This window comes from Quercus robur, chromosome 12 (assembly GCF_932294415.1).
Source record: "Quercus robur chromosome 12, dhQueRobu3.1, whole genome shotgun sequence".
In the NCBI taxonomy this organism is placed as follows: Eukaryota; Viridiplantae; Streptophyta; class Magnoliopsida; order Fagales; family Fagaceae; genus Quercus; species Quercus robur.
The window spans coordinates 10,893,225-10,913,632 of record NC_065545.1 but is presented as its reverse complement, the minus strand read 5'-3'; the positions used below and the strand labels follow the sequence as shown (position 1 = coordinate 10,913,632).

Sequence of the window (20,408 nt, the reverse complement as noted above, 5' to 3'; positions counted from 1 at the left end):
TTTTAGAGAGTGGGCTGAAAACTAGGTTTCGGTGAGTTGGACAACACTTATAATGGATTAAAGATTGAAATAAAACACAGAAAAACAGGTTTTATGCAAAAAAATCCTTCCTCGGCAAAGTCCGAAGAAAGTAGCTCTTAAGTATATTCTTCTTAGTGTGTTCCAGTATTTTTCAGATTCTCAGATGAACCTCCCCCTTTCCCTAGAGGATCTCTCACATTATATAGCCTCTTTTGGCTAATCTTAGCCCTCAATTTGTTGATTATGCAGGCCACTACTCGAATGTTTGTCCCATCAGACACCCTCTCAAGTCTTTTGTGAGTTACAGTAACCAAGATAGCACTATTCAGAGGTCTTCTCCACATAAATGCGGCCAAGGGGTTTGGTGGGGTGCATTAAATGTGGTGGCAGCTACCATCCCCCCAATCATGTCAGGGCTAACCCTCTCTCTGAAGCTCTTCCTCTATAGTTTGGCCCCCTCTAGTAATGTGCCATTGACGTGGCTATGGCTCGCCTCTCTGGCTTTACCGTACGAGTGTATAGACTCCTCGAAACTATATTGGCCTCCTCGGCCTTAGGTATGACACGTGGCATTATTGCCTTATTAAATTTTTGTATCCCAAAATAACAATTGGTAGATTTTGTGTAAAATGGATTTTGTATAATTTTATGATTTTGTGTAAATGATTTCTATAACTGTTAAGTAAGAATATATAATTAGTATTTATTTAAGTGAAGATAGAGGGAAAACTAGTTTCAAATCCCCCATCTCCCCTTATGATAAGCAAAACAAACTTTCCTATCGTTTTTTTAAAATAAACTAATTAATAAGCTAGTTGACATTAACATTTTCTATCTTCAATTGAAAAAATAATTATCTATTCTTAACAGTTATAGAAACCATTTACACAAAATCATAAAATTATACAAAACCATTTTCCACAAAATCTACAGTTTTGTCATAATATCTTCTTCTTTTTTTTCTTTTTTTCTTTTTTTGAGGAACATTTTTGTCATAATATCTAAAGCAAATAGAAATAGGTATTTTATTTCTATCCATTCAACCTTAAAAATAGAAACAACATCAAAGCCAAATCTGTTTTCACTTCTCACCAACCAGGGCCAAAAGTAATTAATTTATACTAAAGTTTTACCCTGGTGGCTCATCCCCATCTGTAAGAGACTAGAAGTCCAATTTATAATCTTTTTTTGATAAACAAAAGTCCAATTTATAATCACAGCCATAATAATCGATTGATTTCGTACACTCAGTGACTCAAGCAATTTACATTTGATTTTTGTACTCACATCAGCAATAAAAGACAGCTGAATAGTGAAATAGTACCATAAACTGTCATTCAAAATAAACCTCAGACCCATTATTGACATTTACACATCCTCCATGCCTCTTTATATAGCTCTCACTCTCAGTCTCTCTCCCCCCCTCTCCATCTCTCTCTCTCTCTCTCTCTCTCTCTCTCTCTGCTTCCATAAAAAAACACAAAAAGAAACAAATCCCTCCTACTACTATAGCTATACACAAACACAAGCTCAAAAACTATCTTGCTTCTTTGTTTCTCTAATATGGGGTTCCCAGTGGGTTATTCAGAGCTTCTCTTACCAAAGATCTTTATCTATGCACTTTCCTTTCTGGGTTTCTTAAGAAAACTCATCTACACCATGTTTCACTACGTGGGTCTGTCCGATTTCTTCGAACCCGACATTGCGTTGCTGGACACGGCGACACGTGTCCCCGAATTCAACTCCGTGTCGGCCGTGCTTATCCGAGAAATCCTCCCCGTCGTGAAGTTCTCGGACCTGGTCGACCAGCCCGAGTCCTGCGCTGTCTGCCTCTACGATTTCGAACCCAACGACGAGATCCGACCGCTCACAAACTGTCGTCACATCTTCCACAAAGGCTGCCTCGACCGTTGGATGGGATACGAGCAGAAAACGTGTCCGCTGTGTCGGACACCGTTCATTCCTGATGATATGCAAGAAACTTTCAACGAGAGACTCTGGGCTGCTTCTGGGATCCCTGAATTTTATGGAGATTATTATTCTCTTCCCACTGGTTTGTAGTACTCCTATTTAACTAGAAACTCTTAGTTTACAAAATTATTATAAAACAAAAAAAAAAAAAAAAAAAGGATTTTGGTTATTTGGACTGGTTCATGTGTATATATATTCGAAAAATATTCACAATTTGAGTCTAGTTATCAGAAATCAGATGGTTTTGTAATTTGTACAGTTTCATTTCTTTTGGGATAATGATTTTTTTTTGAAATTCGGATCTTTATTTATTTATTTAATAATTCGAGTTTTCTTTTTCTTTTTTTGAGATATGAATCTAGATGTCTCCATAAATCAGGGATGTCAATTGCTCTCGTTATTGATTATTTATTTATATTTCTTTTTTTTTTTTGGATTTTTTTTTTTTTTTTTTTATAGGAAGTTTTTGGAGTATTGGTTTGGTTCATGAATAATTTTATGTTATGAGTGGGTTGTGATAACGTTTGCAATGGCGAGATTAAATGTGTTTTGTCAAATGCAATATTATGATTGAATGTGACATGGTCATATCGGTGACCAAATTGGGACAAAGCTATGGTCACGGGCGACAAATATGTCTTAATAGCTTTTAAAATTTGCCTGTGGGGACAGACAGTGAGAGTAGAGTCTCTCTTGCTTCTGACGTAGCAAGAAACAAGAAACAAATGAGCGAGAACTGAAAGAAAGTTGATAATGTAATTATCAACAACATTACAACAACTAGAAAGTGTTTTTCTTTATTTTTGTTTTTGTTTTTGTTTTTCATATAAGTGTGATGGGATTTGTACAAAGATTTTTGTTGTTGTGGTTGTACTAGTCTGACAGAAGTGTTGCTAGTGTTTATAGTTCTAATCTATGTTGCCACCGGCAAGTTTCGTGGGATCTAATTATTAAATTGTGAACATATATAAAATAAATAAAACGATGTTCTCCGGGTTTTCAGGGAAACATGGGAGTACTGTTTCCTGTGCTTTGAGAAATTTGAGAATCTAATTAGGCATGGTGTTTCCTTTTTCTTTCTCAATCATTCTCTTTGGGATAAAATTTGAACCAATCCTATCCGCTCTTTTTTATGTTTGTTATTTATCATTTACTAAATACTAATGAATTTCTTTTTTATATAAACGGATTTTTATTCAATAATATATAAAAATAATTGAGTTTAATAGGAAAAAAAAAAAAAAAAAGGACAAATTACACTTTTTTATCTTAATATTTCATCCCAATTACACTGAATCTCTTGAACTATCAAAATGCACGATTGATTCTCTTCCTATCTATTTTGATGTTAAGTGATGAAATTTAATGTTGAAAAACTAATTTACCTTTCTATTCTAAACAAAGTAAACTGATTCAATGCAAAATTTCGTTAGACTTAAGTACTTAACAATAAAACAAATATTAGAAAATTAATGTATAATTTGGGACCAAAAAAAAAAGTTTGATAGTGAAAAAACCCATGGGAAAAAAATCATGTCATGATTCATGAATGCTCCCTATTTTAAAACAAATTGAAAAGTTCAAAGCCGTGCCATTTTTCTTTAATATTATCGTTACCGTATGAAATAGGAAGCATATATTTTTCTTTTTTATATCAGGGAGGAGGAAGTATGAATGAAGACATCTTTTCGTCTGAATTGACATACAATAAATTTGCCGTCGTGAATAAGCTATTCTTTACTTGCACTGTATTATCAAATTGTATAAATAAATTAAAAAAAGGGGATAAAAAACTAAAATAACTACAAGCTGTTGATTCTTTTTTCTTTTTTCTTTTTTTCTTTTTTTTTGAGAAGGCAAGTTGTTGATTCTTAAAAAAATAATAATAACAACAACAAATATGCTGTGGGTTCCAATCTTTTATATATAATCAAACCCAGATTTTTTGTTCGATAATAAAATATTTTACTAGTTTTTTTTTTAGAATGAAATATTTTACTAGTTGAGTTAATTAAAATTCACAAAAATAAATGATATTGATAGAAAATCAAGACGAGCATTTATTCCTATATGTTTATGCATCTATTTATAACACTAGAAAGTACTAATAAAGCCTCTTATCTTTATGTAAGAAATTTGTGATTCAAACCCTACCTACACTAAATAAACCAATTGATTTTTTTGACTTGATAATAAAAAAATAATCATAACGGAGTTTTTTTTTTTTTTTTTGTTGAGAAACTATATAATAACTTTTCAATTATGAAAATCTAGAAGATCGTAGTTTAATCATAACCCAAAAAACTATAGAAGTTATGCTAACACTAAATTATCTAGTTCTTTTAATGAAAAATATCAAATAATATGCCATACAACAAAAATGTGGGCAAATTATAGATATCACCAATTTAGTATATAGTTATACACCTTTAAAACGTGAAACTATTCTTTTTGTTTTATTTTGAGACACTTAACTCCGTTATGATTTGTTTAATGAGGATTTACTTTCCATATGGTCTACTTTATTAGGTATTTTCATCAGCTTTAACATAATTTGATGATGTGACAAGTACCAACAATGCCAATTGAGACAAAATTAAAGAAAAATATTATTCCATCTTAAAACTTACCTCTTGTTTGCTCAAAAAAAAAAAAACTTACCTCTTGTAAACATTCACAAACCCAAATGAATATTAAAAGAGAAAATTAGAAAGAGAATTAGAAATGTGGGATAGAACCATCTTTTTCTTCTATTCATATTGTTGGCATTAGTGACATAAAATTAGCGAAAATACTCCATAAAGAAAACCATAACAGAGATAAATATCTCATAAAACAAATCACCAAAGGTAAGTGTAATTACAAACTTAACAATATAATTCTACTTTTTAAAGATGTACAATAGGAGTGATATGTGTAGTTTACCAAATTTTTTGGATAAAATTTTATCCAATATTTTGGAATTTTTTTTTTTTTAAACAAAGAAAACAACTTATTTGTTCTTATCGATTTCTTTAGATAAAATAACAATAAATGTTTTAACAAAATATACAACATGCATCTAAATTTCAATTGATAGAGACAACAATTTATTTATTCTTATCAATTTCTTTAGATAAAATAACAATAAATGTTTTAACACGTAACATACATCTAAGTTTGAGTTGATTGAGATAACAATTTTTGTGCGTGAATAGCTTTTGTCATGCCACGTTGCGCGCAATTAAAAGATAAGTCCACGTTCTTATAATCCTATTTTTAATTTCCATTTATTTTTACGTTAAATAATGTATGAATTGCCGTGGGAGTTCAACTTTCAAAAGGCGAGGCTACGTGGGAATTCTTTAAATGATGTTTGGTTAAATTAAATACCTAATTCTTCTAGATGTACACGTTTATTAGATTCTTTCTTTTTCTTTTTCATTTTTTGTTCTCTGTTTTCCTAGGCTGAGCCCCACAGTTCCTAATGCAAGCCTCACCATTTTTCAAAGGAAGCAATGACAAGAATAGATACAAACGACTGGTACTAAAAGGAAGCTTCATGTGGATCAAGAAGGTGTTAAGAATTTTCTCATTTTAAAGAAGATTAATTGTATTTGGTCTTAAAAGTAGGCTTCATTCTAGAAACATGGTAAAATAACTTTCCTCAATACCATATATATATATATATATATATAAAAGGTTTAGACAGCCGGTTTCTATTAGAAAAGAGTTAAGCAAATTAAATTTTTTAACAAATTTTTCTTTGGAAGAAATTTTTTTAACAAACTTCATAACATTAGCTTGACTTATTTTAATTAGAATATAAGAAATTTCACAAAATTTTTTAAAATGTTTTGAATAGTTAATTATAGATTGATATTAGTCACATTCACACGATTTATCATTAATATCACTTTTATTGTATAATAATCAAAACATATCACCTATAAACCTGTCAAAGTTTTTTTTTTTTTTTTTTTAATTTATAGTTTTGACTGGATTTATTGAATTCATTTTTGTTTAATGCAAGTTAATTAAAAGCTTTGCAAACTGTTCTGACAACAAAGTGTAATATCAATTTCAGATGGCTCATCATTGACGTCATTTTTAAAATTGTACACCAATAAAAGAATATCGCCTCAATAAATGTGAAAATAAAAAAAGTGTAATTAGAAATATTTCTTCATTTTTGTTTGATACAAACTAAAATCTTTGTAAGATTGCCTTGACAATTAGGTGTAATATCCACTTTCATATAGCTCACAATTAACATGACTTTTAAATTACACCGACAGATCAAAACATATCATCACAATATTACAGTTAACAAATAATGAATTTTTCTTATGTCACTAGATTGTTTGCTTAATTTTTATTTAATTTTTAAACTTATTATAATATTATTATAATAACTTTAGCATTTTATTAAAGCTTTAAATAAGACTTGAGAGTTGAGAACAATATCTAACATCGCTTTCCCATGGCCTACTACCGGCGTTACTCCTAACCTACAATAATCAAAACATATCACCTCAAACAATTGTATAAAAATTCAATTAAAAAATATATAATTATAGATAGAGATGAAATTTTTTGGGTCAGTACTTCGTACTTTATTTTTGTTGAAAGCAAAGCCAAAACGTGTGAACAAGTCCAATTATTGAGTATATAATCAAATATGAGCACGTACGGGTTTGATAGAAAAAAAAAACAAAAAAATAATAATAAATTAGTCAAAACGAAAAGCTGAAAAACATTTTCATTGGTTTTACCAAAATGAACTGTTTGACGTAGTTATTTCCGTGTAGAATTTGAGAACCCAATAAAAGTGTCTAGGTTCTAGAAATGGTATTAGTCGTCCCCTGAAACTTTATTGAGTTCGATTTAAAGGGTATACGCGATGGTGTCAATTGTCAAATACAGTTCAAGAGTACAGGCAAAACCTTTGGCATATAGGGAAAAAATGAATACTTGTGTGGCTGAATCGAGATCAGGCAGTCATGTCAGCATAGGTAGTACCGTATTAGGTAGTGAGAAATAAGGTTTCATGAACTAACTGGGTAGGTACTAAAAATTGAGCTGGGTTTGGTACGACCATTGGATTTAGGTTCTATTGGGCGAGAGTTTAGTTTAGATAAAGAATCATCCTCAGTTGACTACTCAGTGTTGTAGCCTCTGAGAGAGAGACGTAGAGAGATAGGTATATCTGGACAAGAACAAGAAGTCAAGAATTGTAAACCAATATATGCATCATGCATGCGCACAGCACACTCTCACACACACACACACACACACACACACACACACACACACACATTCTTTGAGCTTACTATTTTTATTCCCTTGATCTTTGCGTGCTTACCTTAGCTACATATGTGATATGTCATCCAGATTACCATAAGACCTAACGGAAGGTAATTCTAATACAAATATATATATATATATTAAGCTATGATTGAAGCATGATAAAAATAGTGTCAATGATAAACCTAAGTAAAGATAAGTGGCATCATAGGGAAATGACACATATAAAGAGAATATAACATCGTTTAACATATTTAAAACATAGACATAATGTGACTACATCATAACTGAAAATATAAAAATTGAAGTGAGAAGATCGTTGCAATTACAAAGATTTAAAAATAATAGATAATTCATAGAGATTAACTTAATGCCAAGTGCAGTAAAAAATTAAGGATGAAATTTCATTGAGAAAAAATAACCGTAAGACCTTAAAGTATAAATAAAAACTCATCTCAAAGCAACACAAGCATATCTAAGACTTTTTTTACTTTATATCTCATTCATCCTATTAGGCTTGGGCTCATTGTACTATTGTACTTGCCCTACACTCATTTTACTTGTATTACACATAGTGTGTCTATATAAAATAAAAGGCTCTCTCTTGTATAGTGTTAGTCACACAAAATATACAAATTATTAAGTTCATATAAAAGTAACAAGCAATCAATTACAGCCTGTCACATACGACAATTGCGGAAAATAATTTGATAAAAATTATGGTACTAGAATAACTATGGAGGAAGCTGGTTATTTACATCCATTTAAAGTTTAGTTTTGCTTTATTTCATTAATTGCTTCATAGTTTAAGCTTTTTCTATTGAAGTAGTTATTACTTTGTACTTCCCTTTTTTTTTGGATAAACCACAATATAAACATTAAACTAGGAATTTACAAGTCTATTACAAAACATGCTAGCTTTATCAAAAGCTAACAAAGTCTCCACCACAGGTGGCGGGTTACAAAAGACAACAAAATGGGTGAAGGATTGCGCTTCTAACTTGGCCAAAGCATCCGTTTGTACTACCCTTTGATGATTGACACAATTTATCTGAGTTATTATTGATACTTTCGAATTGATTTTTGATAAAGTAAAAATCCTCTTTATTCAAGAAAAAGAAAAACAAACCGCATCCTTATTTGAAACTAGGTCAAATTGTTAGATAGAAGGCTTAGTGTGCGTTTGGGAAGCGTGTTTTCCCAAACGCACGTTTTGCATTTCAGTTGTTTTCTTTTTTTTTTTTCTTTTTGAGTTGAAATATTTGACTTTTCCCGTGAACAATGCACGGTGTGCACTGTTCATAGACCCACAAATTTCACATTTTAGCAACTTTTTTATTAAAAATGGGTCTCACGATACTATTCACACATTTAAAAATTATTTTGCTACAGTGTTTTTCAATTTTCAATTTTCAACTATATCCAAATGGATCCTTAGAATAGCCCTGGGCTTCATTTACCAAAAATTAAAATAAGTGCAAAGAGAAGCCATTCAACTCATTTTATTCTGTCCATAAAAAATAATAATAATTAAATCTAAAATTATACAATTGCTCTAGCTAAGTAACTCATATTTTTTGCCTCACCTGTTTAAACTATGCGTGGACCATTTTATTCTGTGAAGATTGAAGAAAGATCAGGAATATATATATATATATATATATAGAGAGAGAGAGAGAGAGAGAGAGAGAGAGTGAGAACGTAAGGGGAAGAAAATTACACTTCCATCTACACTTTAAATGGGTGACAGTTTCAGCACTGGCAACGCTATTACTAAAGCTGCAATAATGGCATTTTTGCAGGAAGGGATCCAGGTAAATTTGAACTTGAATTGAAATTTATATTTAACCGGTACTTATTAAATAGCATGCAATATCTATAAACCATTAACAAACAGAAGGGCATTGTGTGTAACTCTTCTAACTACCATGCGCAAATTCTACCAGTTTGTAATCATTTTACTGGAAGGAGAAGTAATCACAAAAATCAAAGTTTGCTTATAAGATGACTAGAACTTCATCCCTACTTATATTTTGGCTATGATTTGCTAAGTTCAATTCTTTCAATTGATTGGGAGAGTGAAAGACAAGCTAACCTTCATGCAATCAGTATAAACATATCTCCAGCATTCAGAATGGTATTCCTTCCACCTCCCAAAGCAATCAACATTTTATCAAGAGGGACAAAGGAAATAACTAAATACTGATAGTCTAAAGAATAGTTGAGCAGATATGTTGCACACACTTTATTACAGAAATAAACAGTGTTCCCAATTTGGCATGCGATATTTAGTGCACTAGACGAGCAAAGACATTTCATGACATTTATTGCAGAAATAAACAATGTTCCCAATTTGCCAAGCAATATTTAGTGCAATAGACGAGCAAAGACATTTCATGACATTTATTACAGAAACAAAGTTTCCAATTTCCAGCATAAGCGACTGAACAAGAACACAAGTCCAGTTCCTCAGCTGCATGTTACACAAGTATATGCATATACTTGATACACAAATCTATAAATACACCCAGAGGCAAAAGAAATAACATACAAGAAATATATAGAAGGACAAGAAGCTAGGATTTATTTAAAAATTTTGTTGTTTTTAATTGGCAAAAAAGAGGGGTCAAGCCACACACAAATGTATCACTATTTCTAACACCCCTCAGCAAACAAGTATAAAAATAAAATACAAGTGCCTGGTCCAGAGACATTTTGATTGATAGAGGATTTCACAGTGATGTTACTTGCGGACCAACATTTCAACACCCAAAATATCACCTGAAATAGGAAATTGACCAGGAACATCGCAATGAAATCACCTAGAGTATCCAGAAGGTGGATAAGCAGGAGGAGGATAAGCAGATGGAGGATAACCCGCAGCCGGATAGCCTTGAGCCTGAGGAGGTGGATAACCGTAGGGCTGTCCATATGCTGGTTGAGGTGGATATCCAACAGAAGGAGGAATTGGCTGGTCAATGCGAGACATCTGCTGCATGGGGGGTATTGCCATTACTGGTTGAGGCCCAAACTTGCCATCTCGCTTGTCCATTTCAACCTTGTGTTGTGTCTGCAAATAACCCCAGTTAGCGAGTATAAAACGTTATTTCATTTCAAATACTTACGTATGTTCTCCCACTTGCATGTATTTTTATCACTTTCATACCTGCATACAAGCGCAAACCCTACAAAAAGGAAAATTAATCATAAAATCAGTAAGTAATTTTGACCCACCTTAACTGAGAAAGATCAGTACGAAATAGGGAAGAAAAGTCTTACGTGCAGTATACCATGTCCGACAAGCAAGACAATATTTGAGATGCCTCTTGAATTTCACTACTTCCAACAATCATTGCAACTATGGAAAAGATGCACGCAAGTTGTTGTAGGCAGAACATGAAACCCTGAAAATAGGAGTTAAAATGTATACAGAGTTGCAAATAAACTCAACACACACTCACACACACACACATAGAGAGAGAGAGAGAGAGAGAGAGAGTACAATGATGCAATTATCACATTGTGTTGTCTGTATATTAAACTCATCTTGTAACATAAACCGGGTTGAAGCCACTGAATTTCCAAAGCAGAGAAAAACCTGGATGATCAAACACATGATAATAATACCATTAATTACAGCAACAGAGGATCTTTATGACTACCACAGAAATTTGAAAATTGTTCACAGGTAATAGAAAACCTTCATCTATTTATATCCATTATATGAATGATTTCAAATGAAAGATGTAATCACTTTTGAGAGCCCCAAATATCAATAGCCATAACTGACAGAGGGTAGAGTACATTGCCATAAAGCCAGAACTGAGCAATCTCAGGAACTATAATTGCTTTGTTGATGCAGCATAAAGACAGTCCAGTACTCTTCTTCTGCTTCTTCTTTCTCTTTTTTTTATTTTTTTTATTTTTTAAATTAAGTTACTCAATTGGTCGGGCATTGGTGCGATGGCAAGAGTCTTCCACCACAAGTGACAAGTCACAGATTTGAGTTTGGGTATCAGCCTCTCCAACAAATTAAGGGTAAGGCTGCCTACTATGACCTCTCTCATACCCCACAAAAGTAGGAGCTTTGAGCAGTAGGTAGGACTTTTTTTTATAAATAAATCAATTACTCTATTCTTCTCCATGAGGAATAGACATGCACCATAATTAAATAATGGACTACAGCAAGGGATCCCCCCCCCCCCCCCCCCCACACCCCAATTAACGTGAAAAGCTATCTCATGAAACTTCTCTCTCACAACATGTGGGACCCACGTGTGTGGGATCATACATGTGAAAGAGATGCTTTGTGAGACTGTCTCATAAGATAATTTTTCCATTTTATTTATTTATATAATACGTACAACTAGTGAATGTTACAAAAGGAGAGTTGCTTGTATAAACTATCACATTTACTTTATGCACAACATGTGCCTATTTTGTAGACGGTAGGGCAATTGATAAATTACCGATTATCCCAAAAATTTAAGTGGTTAGAAAATGGGGAATTTATTTATTTATTTAATCTGAGATACAAGGTTTGATCTAGGACTCCTACACTAATACAATGATAAATTACAAATTGTCTCAAAAGTTTAAGCCGTTAAAAGATGGTGAATTTAATCATTTAATCTAACAGCATACATATGGAAGCAAAAGAGATAAACAACGACATTAGTGAATTTTCAGAAGTATTTAAGCACTAAGATTGGGGCTTTTCTTTTATTTAACTTTTCTAGAATATAATTCCAACAAAGTATATCTCTTATTTTGGCCAAAAAATAGGCATACAATATCAAGATATAGCCCAAATCAAGGCCTAGTGCACTGCAACAGACCTCCAATTGATGAATTAATAAGTGATGATATAAATCTAACTCTAATAAAATCTTAAAACTTCAATTAATAAGTTCAGAGGAAGGAATAATTTGGTCTAGCACTGGCACCAATCTCTACAATACAGCACCAGGCATTACAGTGCCCGACAGGCAAGAACCATAACAAGAAAGTATCAAAAATAAATAATTTTGACATTTTAAATGGGGAAGAGAATCAACAATAAATATTTATTGATATTTAAAATTTAGGGATGGCAATGGCACAGGCCTGGGTCAGATCATGGAGGCCCCATCTCCACCCCATCTTTTTTTTGGGGGGGAAGGAGAGGAAGGGGAGGCGATAAGATTATTGAGAGAGGAAAACAAGGTTTTTTTTGGAAGGTTGAGGATGTGTATAAAAAAGTCTCAAACCATAAACATGAGTTCAGAAGTTCTGTTATGCATGGAGAAGGTGTTAAGAAGAACCCCCACCCTTCAAAAAAAAAAAAAATGGTACCTCATTTTAACTGATTCTCAATCTTCACTTAATGGAAAAAGAAAAAAAATTTAAACATTGGGTTTGGGTTTCTAGGGTAGGATGTTGGGATGTTCCATCATAATGTATTTGCATCAAGAGTACTGTAAATGGGTTGGTTAAGGATTGCTGACCCTAAAGTTTGGGACTAAGACTTGGTTGTTATTATCATTATCATAGTGATGCAAATGGGTGACAACATTTGTTTTAATGCGATGTGTTTGAAAACTAGAGAAAAGCATTTTTGTGTGGAAAATCATTTTAGAAAAACGAGGGGCGACAGTAGGTTAGCGTCAAGATATATTTGGAAACCCAACATAACCTAGTCAACCACGTCTACTTCACCCTCTAAATCATACTGCTCTTATTGGGTTAGGAGCAACATGGTCTTTTATTGGAGAGGATAGGCCAGTAGGGGCCCAAACAAAAACCCAAAGAAGGGACAAGTGTGGCCTCCACCAGTGTTAGTGAATGATGAGTGGTTTAGTGTGTATGACATGCAACATCATTGGTGCCTGCCACACACTTCAACTTGAGACTTTGGAATTTGTACCACAAAAATACTAGAATCGAAGCAAAAATCCCATTGTGGGGGTGATAAACCGGGAAGCCCATACCAATGTATATGTTGGGCCAGGGGCCCAACCCAAGGAAGAACTCCTCCTCAGACAGGCCAGGCTAAGGAGAACGGGGACGATCAGCCGTCTGAAAGTGACGCATCGGACCATTCCACGAAAGAGGATAAGTATGAAAAAAGAAAAGGATAAGGAGAGGCATAGAGATATCTAAGAGAAAGCTGCTGCCAATACATTAAGTGTTCTGCAATCAACTGAACCCTGCTTTCAAGCCTTTACAACCACTCCCAACGACTTTGGGGAAGGGCTGATGGGACAAATATCAGCACCATAAATCCAAATCTACACGTGGATGGTGGAGATGTGAGGAAGATAGTATAAAATGGGAGGGGAGGGGGGGACAAAGGAGGGAGAGGGAATCAACCTCCTCCTCGGACCAAATCCGAGGATGACTCTCCCTAGGAAACTGATGTTATCTTTCTCTTTTTATCACTTAGACATGTTGGTCGCTCGTCTGATTCGCTAAGACCCGGGTTTCCAACCCATTCTCTACAAATTAATTGTATTGGGCTCATTGGACCAAGACTCCATACATTTTGGACTTGGATCCAAAATTATGACCCTACAATTGGCGCCGTCTGTGGGGAACCTGGTGTTGTAGTGAACTGAATGCTCAATATACCGAAGCAATGCAACGATGTATCGACCATTGATGGAAGAGATCATTTTTGCCATGGTGCATGCTACGCGGAGAATTGCTCCGTGCGGAACAATATTGGGGGCTTTCAGCATTAAATATACGTCTTATGCCTCCATCAAGGGCCAGTTTCTCACAGACCTGGCGGCCAAGACCGTTAAACCCTTGCCAAATGAAATGACAGAAGCACAAGATGTTTATGGAAATTAATTAGTACGGTCTCGCGGCATAGAATCCTTTGTCCAGAATAGTGCATATTGATGGCACTACGAATCAAAGATGATCCGAAGTGGGGTTGGTAGAACATCTCTGTGAAGTGCTTAAACAGAACCTAACGCATGCCTGAGTCCTCGGACCAAATGCTTAGGGGAAATTAACACTAGAACATCTCTGTGAAGTGCTTAAACGGAACCTAACGCATGCCTGAGTCCTCGGACCAAATACTTGGGGGAAATTAACACCAGAACATCTCTATAAAGTGCTTAAACAGAACCTGAATCCTGGATGGCTCCTCGAACTAGAGGTTTAGAGGAAACTAACTACACTGTCATCTTATCATTTATTTAAACAGAACCTAACACATGCCTGAGTCCTCGGACCAGATGCTTAGAGGAATTAAACAGAACCCTAGTACACGATGGTCCCCTCAGATCACTTACTTCAAATTCTACACTCTTTAATGGTTGCACTGTTCGCAGTATAGAGCACACGGTTATTTTCTTGATTAATCCTACATAGTTAACTTATCCAAAGTTAGCAGTCGGGTGCCACTGTCAGTTTTGATAAAGTCAGGGTGACAACTTTTCATTACAATCAACAGCATCAATTCTAAGCCCTATTTGAGAGAAAAATACCAACACACTCATTCATGAAACAATTATTGCAAAAGGAAAGACTCATAAAGTAAGAATGCAGTTCTCATTTATTAAATAAAGGGAAAGTACATCATATACAAAATGGCTTAGACAAGCCTGTTTCAAAAGCTAACTAAAAAAAAAAAAAAAAAAAAAAAAAAAAAGCTCATAGGAATGGTAGGTCCACAATCTTGTTCTAGCAGCAATCGAGCCAATATGGATGGTACCGGCTATGAGAAAAAAGAAGTAGCGGAGACGCTAGATCCACAATCTTGTTCTAGCAGTAATCGAGCTAGTATGGATGGTACCGGAGATGAGAAAGAAGAGGAAGCGTAGATGGTACCGGCAATGAGAAAGAAGAAGAGGTGGGAACACTTGATGGACCCCTCCTCTCCTAGTTACAGGGTGTTCTGCTATCAAGGCTGAGAAACAGGTGGGACTCAAACCTTGTCGCACCAAAAATCTGATGCGATCTACACCTACTTCGGGTCTTGACTGAAGGAGGAGTGATTTTCTTCTTGCTCGGTTGAGAGGAAGGAACGCCTTTGGCCTCTGCTTCCCTTGTCTTAACTGCGTCATCCCGGATCTTGGCGGCATCCTTGATTTCCGAGGAGGGCTTGTTTCCCTTGCCCTCACCTTTATCCAAAGCCACCTCATTCCCTAGACTTTGATCACCATCATGGTGGGGTCCCTGGAAATACCTAAAGGAATAAGAACTCGAGGTTCCTACAGAACTCAAGAATCTGTAAATGAGGGAGAATGATTCCCCCAAAGGTGTCTTATATAGAAGGCGAAATCTGGTGGAAATTAATTCACCCAAGTTTCAAAGAGAGAGTTATGGGTAAAAATAAATCCCGCACAATTTCCAAAGAGGTCTTTAAACCATTGGATCTGCGTCACTTCGCAAGGATCTTAATGGAGACACGCCTCGTGTACTGAAACATCAAGAACGTGGCCTGGGTAAAATAGGAAATAATCTTGTTGTCAGAAATGGGGTGAAATGGGCATGAAGGAGTTTTTATCACATCAAGATCCTCCTTTCCTCCTAGGAAGAAGAAAAAAAGAATCCCGAGGGGCTATTGTGGGGGTGATAAACCGGGAAGCCTATACCAATGTATATGTTGGGCCAGGGGCCCAGCCCAAGGAAGAACTTCTCCTTGGACAGGCCAGGCCTAGGAGAAAGGGGACAATCAGCCGTCTGAAAGTGACGCATTGAACCACTCCACGAAGGAGGATAAGTATGAAAAAATAAAAGGACAAGGAAAGGCATGAAAATATCTAAGAGAAAGCTGCTGCCAATACATTAAGTGTTCTGCAATCAACTGAACCCTGCTTTCAAGCCTTTACAACCACTCCCAACGACAAGGGCTGATAGGATAAGTATCAGCACCATAAATCCAAATCTACACGTAAACGGTGGAGATGGGAGGAAGATAGTATAAAATTGGGGGGGGACGAAGGAGGGAGAGGGAATCAACCTCCTCCTCGAACCAAATCCGAGGATGACTCTCCCTAGGAAACTGATGTTATCTTTCTCTTTTTATCACTTAGACATGTTGGTCGCTCGTCTGATTCGCTAAGACCTAGGTTTCCAACCTATTCTCTACAAATTAATTGTATTGGGCTTACTGGACTAAAACTTCATACATTTTGGACTTGGATCCCAAATTATGACCCTACACCCACAAACATCATCCATAATTTTATATGAAGCAACATCTAAATAATCATTTTAATCAATGCTTTTTTATCCTTTTTCTTTCGTCATGTCATATTTTGCTAATATTTTCAAGTTATGAAATGAATTCTCTCACATTGAAAGGGTTAAGGTGAATTGAAGTTGGGACCATTGATGAAGCATTAGACTGTATTGTTATTCTCAAGAATATCTTGCCAAAAGACAACCAAGATTCCATGTAGCTTTGTAAGGTAAGCTATTAGTTGAATTTTCAATGGCTTTTGCTGGGATACAGAACATTTCCGGTTGAGTGATGCCTTTGGCTATTTTAAAAACCTGAAATTCATTTCTCTATCTTCTCATTGGTAATTAATCTGATATGTCAAGAGGCATTTGCAGTTAAAGAGACACTGACTCAAGTATTGTCTATGTGCAAATATAAGAAACTTCATGATTGACTGTGTTGCTTATTTTTAAAGTCATTGACTATACATATAATTCAATTTTACGTGGTAAAGGGTTCAAATGATGGATGATTGATAATTTATTACAAATATAAGACAGATAGCTAGTTAAACAAAAATGTATCTAAACAAACAGCTAAAACAGCAAGCTTGCTGACCAAAGTCAAATAGAATCTGTACCTCAGTGGCTAGACAAAATTCAGGACATTTACTTTCTCCACACCTGCCACTACAGGGCATATAACCAGCACAACATACATATCTACAACATATAAGAGAACAATATGTTAGCATGGAGAGGTCATGCCTTTAGATCAGACTCTTAGGGAATCAAAAGCATCAATTACCTTGACATATCATTGTAAAGTGCTCGTTTGCGGAGCAAGTATGATACACACGGCCCACTACAATGAAACAAAAGTAAATTAGATTCATTGCAAGGGGAGAAAAAACGCTTAAGATAATTAAATAGCATGTCTGTTATCAGAAATCAAGCTTAAGATATTGACACAAACATGGGGTTTTCATTTTCCTAAAATGCAGAGAGAGAGCATGATTTACACATATAATGCCTAAGAAATGCAACATACTGATATATTTGCTAAAACTTAAAAAGTAATGATAATAATACTCCCTAGTCCCTTCACTTCAAAATAGATGGAAGTTTTCAAATGGAAGATTTTAAATTAACATAACAATTTCCCTAAAATGTTCTTTGGTGGACCTAGAAAGGTGGGTTCAAGTTTAAGAATAATGGGAAGTTAAATGGATAACTGCTTTCATATTTTAAAACTCCAATTTATTCAGGACAACCCAGAGGGGAAAGCACCCCATCTATTCTGGGATAGAAGAAATACTTACAAGTTCAAGTCTCAGAAAGTAAGGAGAAATCCCTTACAAATGTTTCATGGTAATAGTGACCCAATATTAAGGCGGCCTTAGCCATTTATTAGTTTTCTTAGTTTAAAAGATTCAGAAGTTATACCAGTCATACCAAAAATAAATCTTGTTTCAAAGGATATACATAGAACATACATATGCATGCCAACTTGTGTCCATGCATGCCTAGATATAATACGCTAGTGGCTTAGTTTAAATCCAAATTTGCAACAATTCAGTCAATTTTCAGTGATAACACACCTTCATATATGCACCCAAATTTTGTTTGAAAAAGGAGTTGTGTTTGTTGCTTTCAACAAAGTCATTGTGTTAGTTATATATGTTGGCGTATATCAAGATGTGAAGAACACATGTAGATGTAGTACCTCAAGTTATTTTAGACTGATAAAATAAAGGTTGTCTACAAATCTTTCCTAATGATTAATTTTGGTATCACTTTGTCACAATTGTAAACAACATCATACTTGAGTGAAAGATAAACTTATCCAAGTTTGTTCTCGAAAATATCAATTATATCAGAGAGATATTGCTGAAATTTGAGATATTAGTTAACATATTTCATGAAAACTGATTTTTTTTTCTTATCAATCCCATCATTTTCCAAATTTTTTGTATATATAGGTCAATAAACCCTTTTTTTTTCTTTTTCAAAGTAAATTTTCATACATTTTTGCAATATTGTTGCTGACAATGATATGTTAAGATATCATTTCTTATTTAACAATTTGCGAGATTTTAAACCATGAGCTTGTCTCACCCGTATTATATCTTAGTCATTTTCTGAAAAATAGGCCATTGCAAGACAAATCAATGGGTGTCAAAGTCACACTTCACTCATCAAGATTGCATGTCTTTTCATTGAAGTTAAGCTGAGGAGTGAGGACAGTCTCTAATTCCCCAATTGCTGAACATTGACTACAAAAAACCCTCCCAACCTCAAAGTAACTTTCATAGGAGTTAATACACATCTTCAAATCACTCTAAACCTCAAAGCAATCAACTGCAACAATAGACACAATGTCCTCCCTTACCTCCAAAATTGGGTCCATGAAAGGCCATTCTTGAATAATAGACCAACAATACCTCGGTTAAGTACCTCAATTATAGTCAAGATAATCTCACTAAAGAATCAACATGTTTCCAATCCAGCCATTTAGAGAAGGAATAGGTCAGCTGAAAAATAGCTAGAAGAGTGAAAATTTTTTGGCCCAAACTACATTAATGGTGTCAAATAAAGGATATCCAAGATTTAAAACCGCAGTCCAGAAAGTATGCGGAGGAAGACTGAATATAACGCCCTCCCACTCTCTATAGATGCCACATAAGCAATCAATGGTATGGTTGTAATGGTACTTTCCAAAACAAGGCAAAATCAACACATCAGAAAATTAAGAAGCTCTTCATACCACTTACACAAACAGACAAAAACATGAACTCATAGCCTTAGAATTAAAGTTTGAAAAAGAAAATAAATGCCTCAGTTTCACTGCTTTTACGTTTGAGTTGTGTCAGCATAGAAATTGTCTTCCATCTTCACCACAAAAGGGTAAAGTAAAGTACTTACATACCCACATTACCAAATTCAAATAGAATTCGTAAAACCATATACTCCCAATTTTACATCATAACAACAAACATAAATCAGCACAATCACTCAGAAATTACTCCTAAACTTTAACGTAGCAATTCAATTGAATCGGCCGCTTAATGCCATGGTCAGTAAACCCAACCATCCGTTCATATCATCAAAGAAGCAGGAATCAAATAGCATTCAAAAATTTCACAGAGATCAAAACGAATTCACGAAGTCAACCAATGTCAAAAAAACCAAGTCAAAGTCAAAACAGCTCCTCAGAAACCCACAACACAATCAAGATCCACAAGTTCAAGCTCAAAATTCAAATTCAAGAGATCGAGATATCACTTACCAAAAAAACGCAAAGCAGCAATCTGCACAAACACACACAGGAAAACACAACCGTATCAGCAAAAACGAAATTCCCTACACATACATACATACATATATACAAAACAGTGTATATCTGTGTTTGTAAAAAGAGAAAGTAAGAGAGAGAGTATACAGGGAGTGTCTGCTTGAATGGTGCCCATGAGATCGGTGTGCCAGACATTCCGGTAGTTCTGGCGAAGCTGCATCTTGTCCATGTACTCCTGAGAAGCCGCCATGTCCGTAAGATCTCTCTCTCTCTCTCTCTCTTGCTCGCTAGCTCTGAGTGTGAGCTACAAGAAACGAAGCCCTAGATCTTGACGAAGAAGGTAGGTTTTAACAGCGGAGATTGAAGAGAGCGTTTATTTAAAAAAAAAATTTAATTGGAACGAGTGAGAGGAAGCTGAAGGCCTAAGCTAGCTAATAGATGAATAATGAGAAATTGACTTGGACCTTTTTGGAGGTTGGGGCCCACCACTTTCGATGTGGGACTTTTTGTTTTCTTGTATTTTTTATATACTAATTGCTTACGTGGCAGATTCTTATTGGTCTATTCGAATTCTTCAAAACTCTGTGCGTGCAAGAGACAGTGCATTTTCATTTTTTCACATTATTTCCTTAGGTGGCAAGTTTCACGCGATAATAAATTTCTCCTATAGAATTTC

At 34.8% G+C, this 20,408-nt stretch overlaps 2 protein-coding genes across 2 annotated transcripts; one reads left to right on the top strand and one right to left on the bottom strand.

Moving 5' to 3' along the window:
• Positions 1–1,434: 1,434 nt before the first annotated feature.
• On the top strand, positions 1,435–2,287 carry LOC126709718 (brassinosteroid-responsive RING protein 1-like). Its single transcript, XM_050410049.1, has one exon. It carries the CDS (start codon positions 1,585–1,587, stop codon positions 2,080–2,082), a length of 498 nt encoding a protein of 165 aa, XP_050266006.1. The 5' UTR covers positions 1,435–1,584; the 3' UTR covers positions 2,083–2,287.
• A 7,367-nt stretch (positions 2,288–9,654) lies between these two features.
• Positions 9,655–20,145, bottom strand: LOC126708686 (uncharacterized). The gene is made up of 8 exons (XM_050408552.1): positions 19,880–20,145; positions 19,727–19,748; positions 17,246–17,302; positions 17,079–17,160; positions 10,781–10,876; positions 10,558–10,682; positions 10,445–10,463; positions 9,655–10,348 (listed from the first exon to the last, which is right to left on the bottom strand). Exons 1-8 carry the CDS (start codon positions 19,980–19,982, stop codon positions 10,097–10,099), a joined length of 756 nt encoding a protein of 251 aa, XP_050264509.1. The 5' UTR covers positions 19,983–20,145; the 3' UTR covers positions 9,655–10,096.
• Between the last annotated feature and the right edge of the window lie 263 nt (positions 20,146–20,408).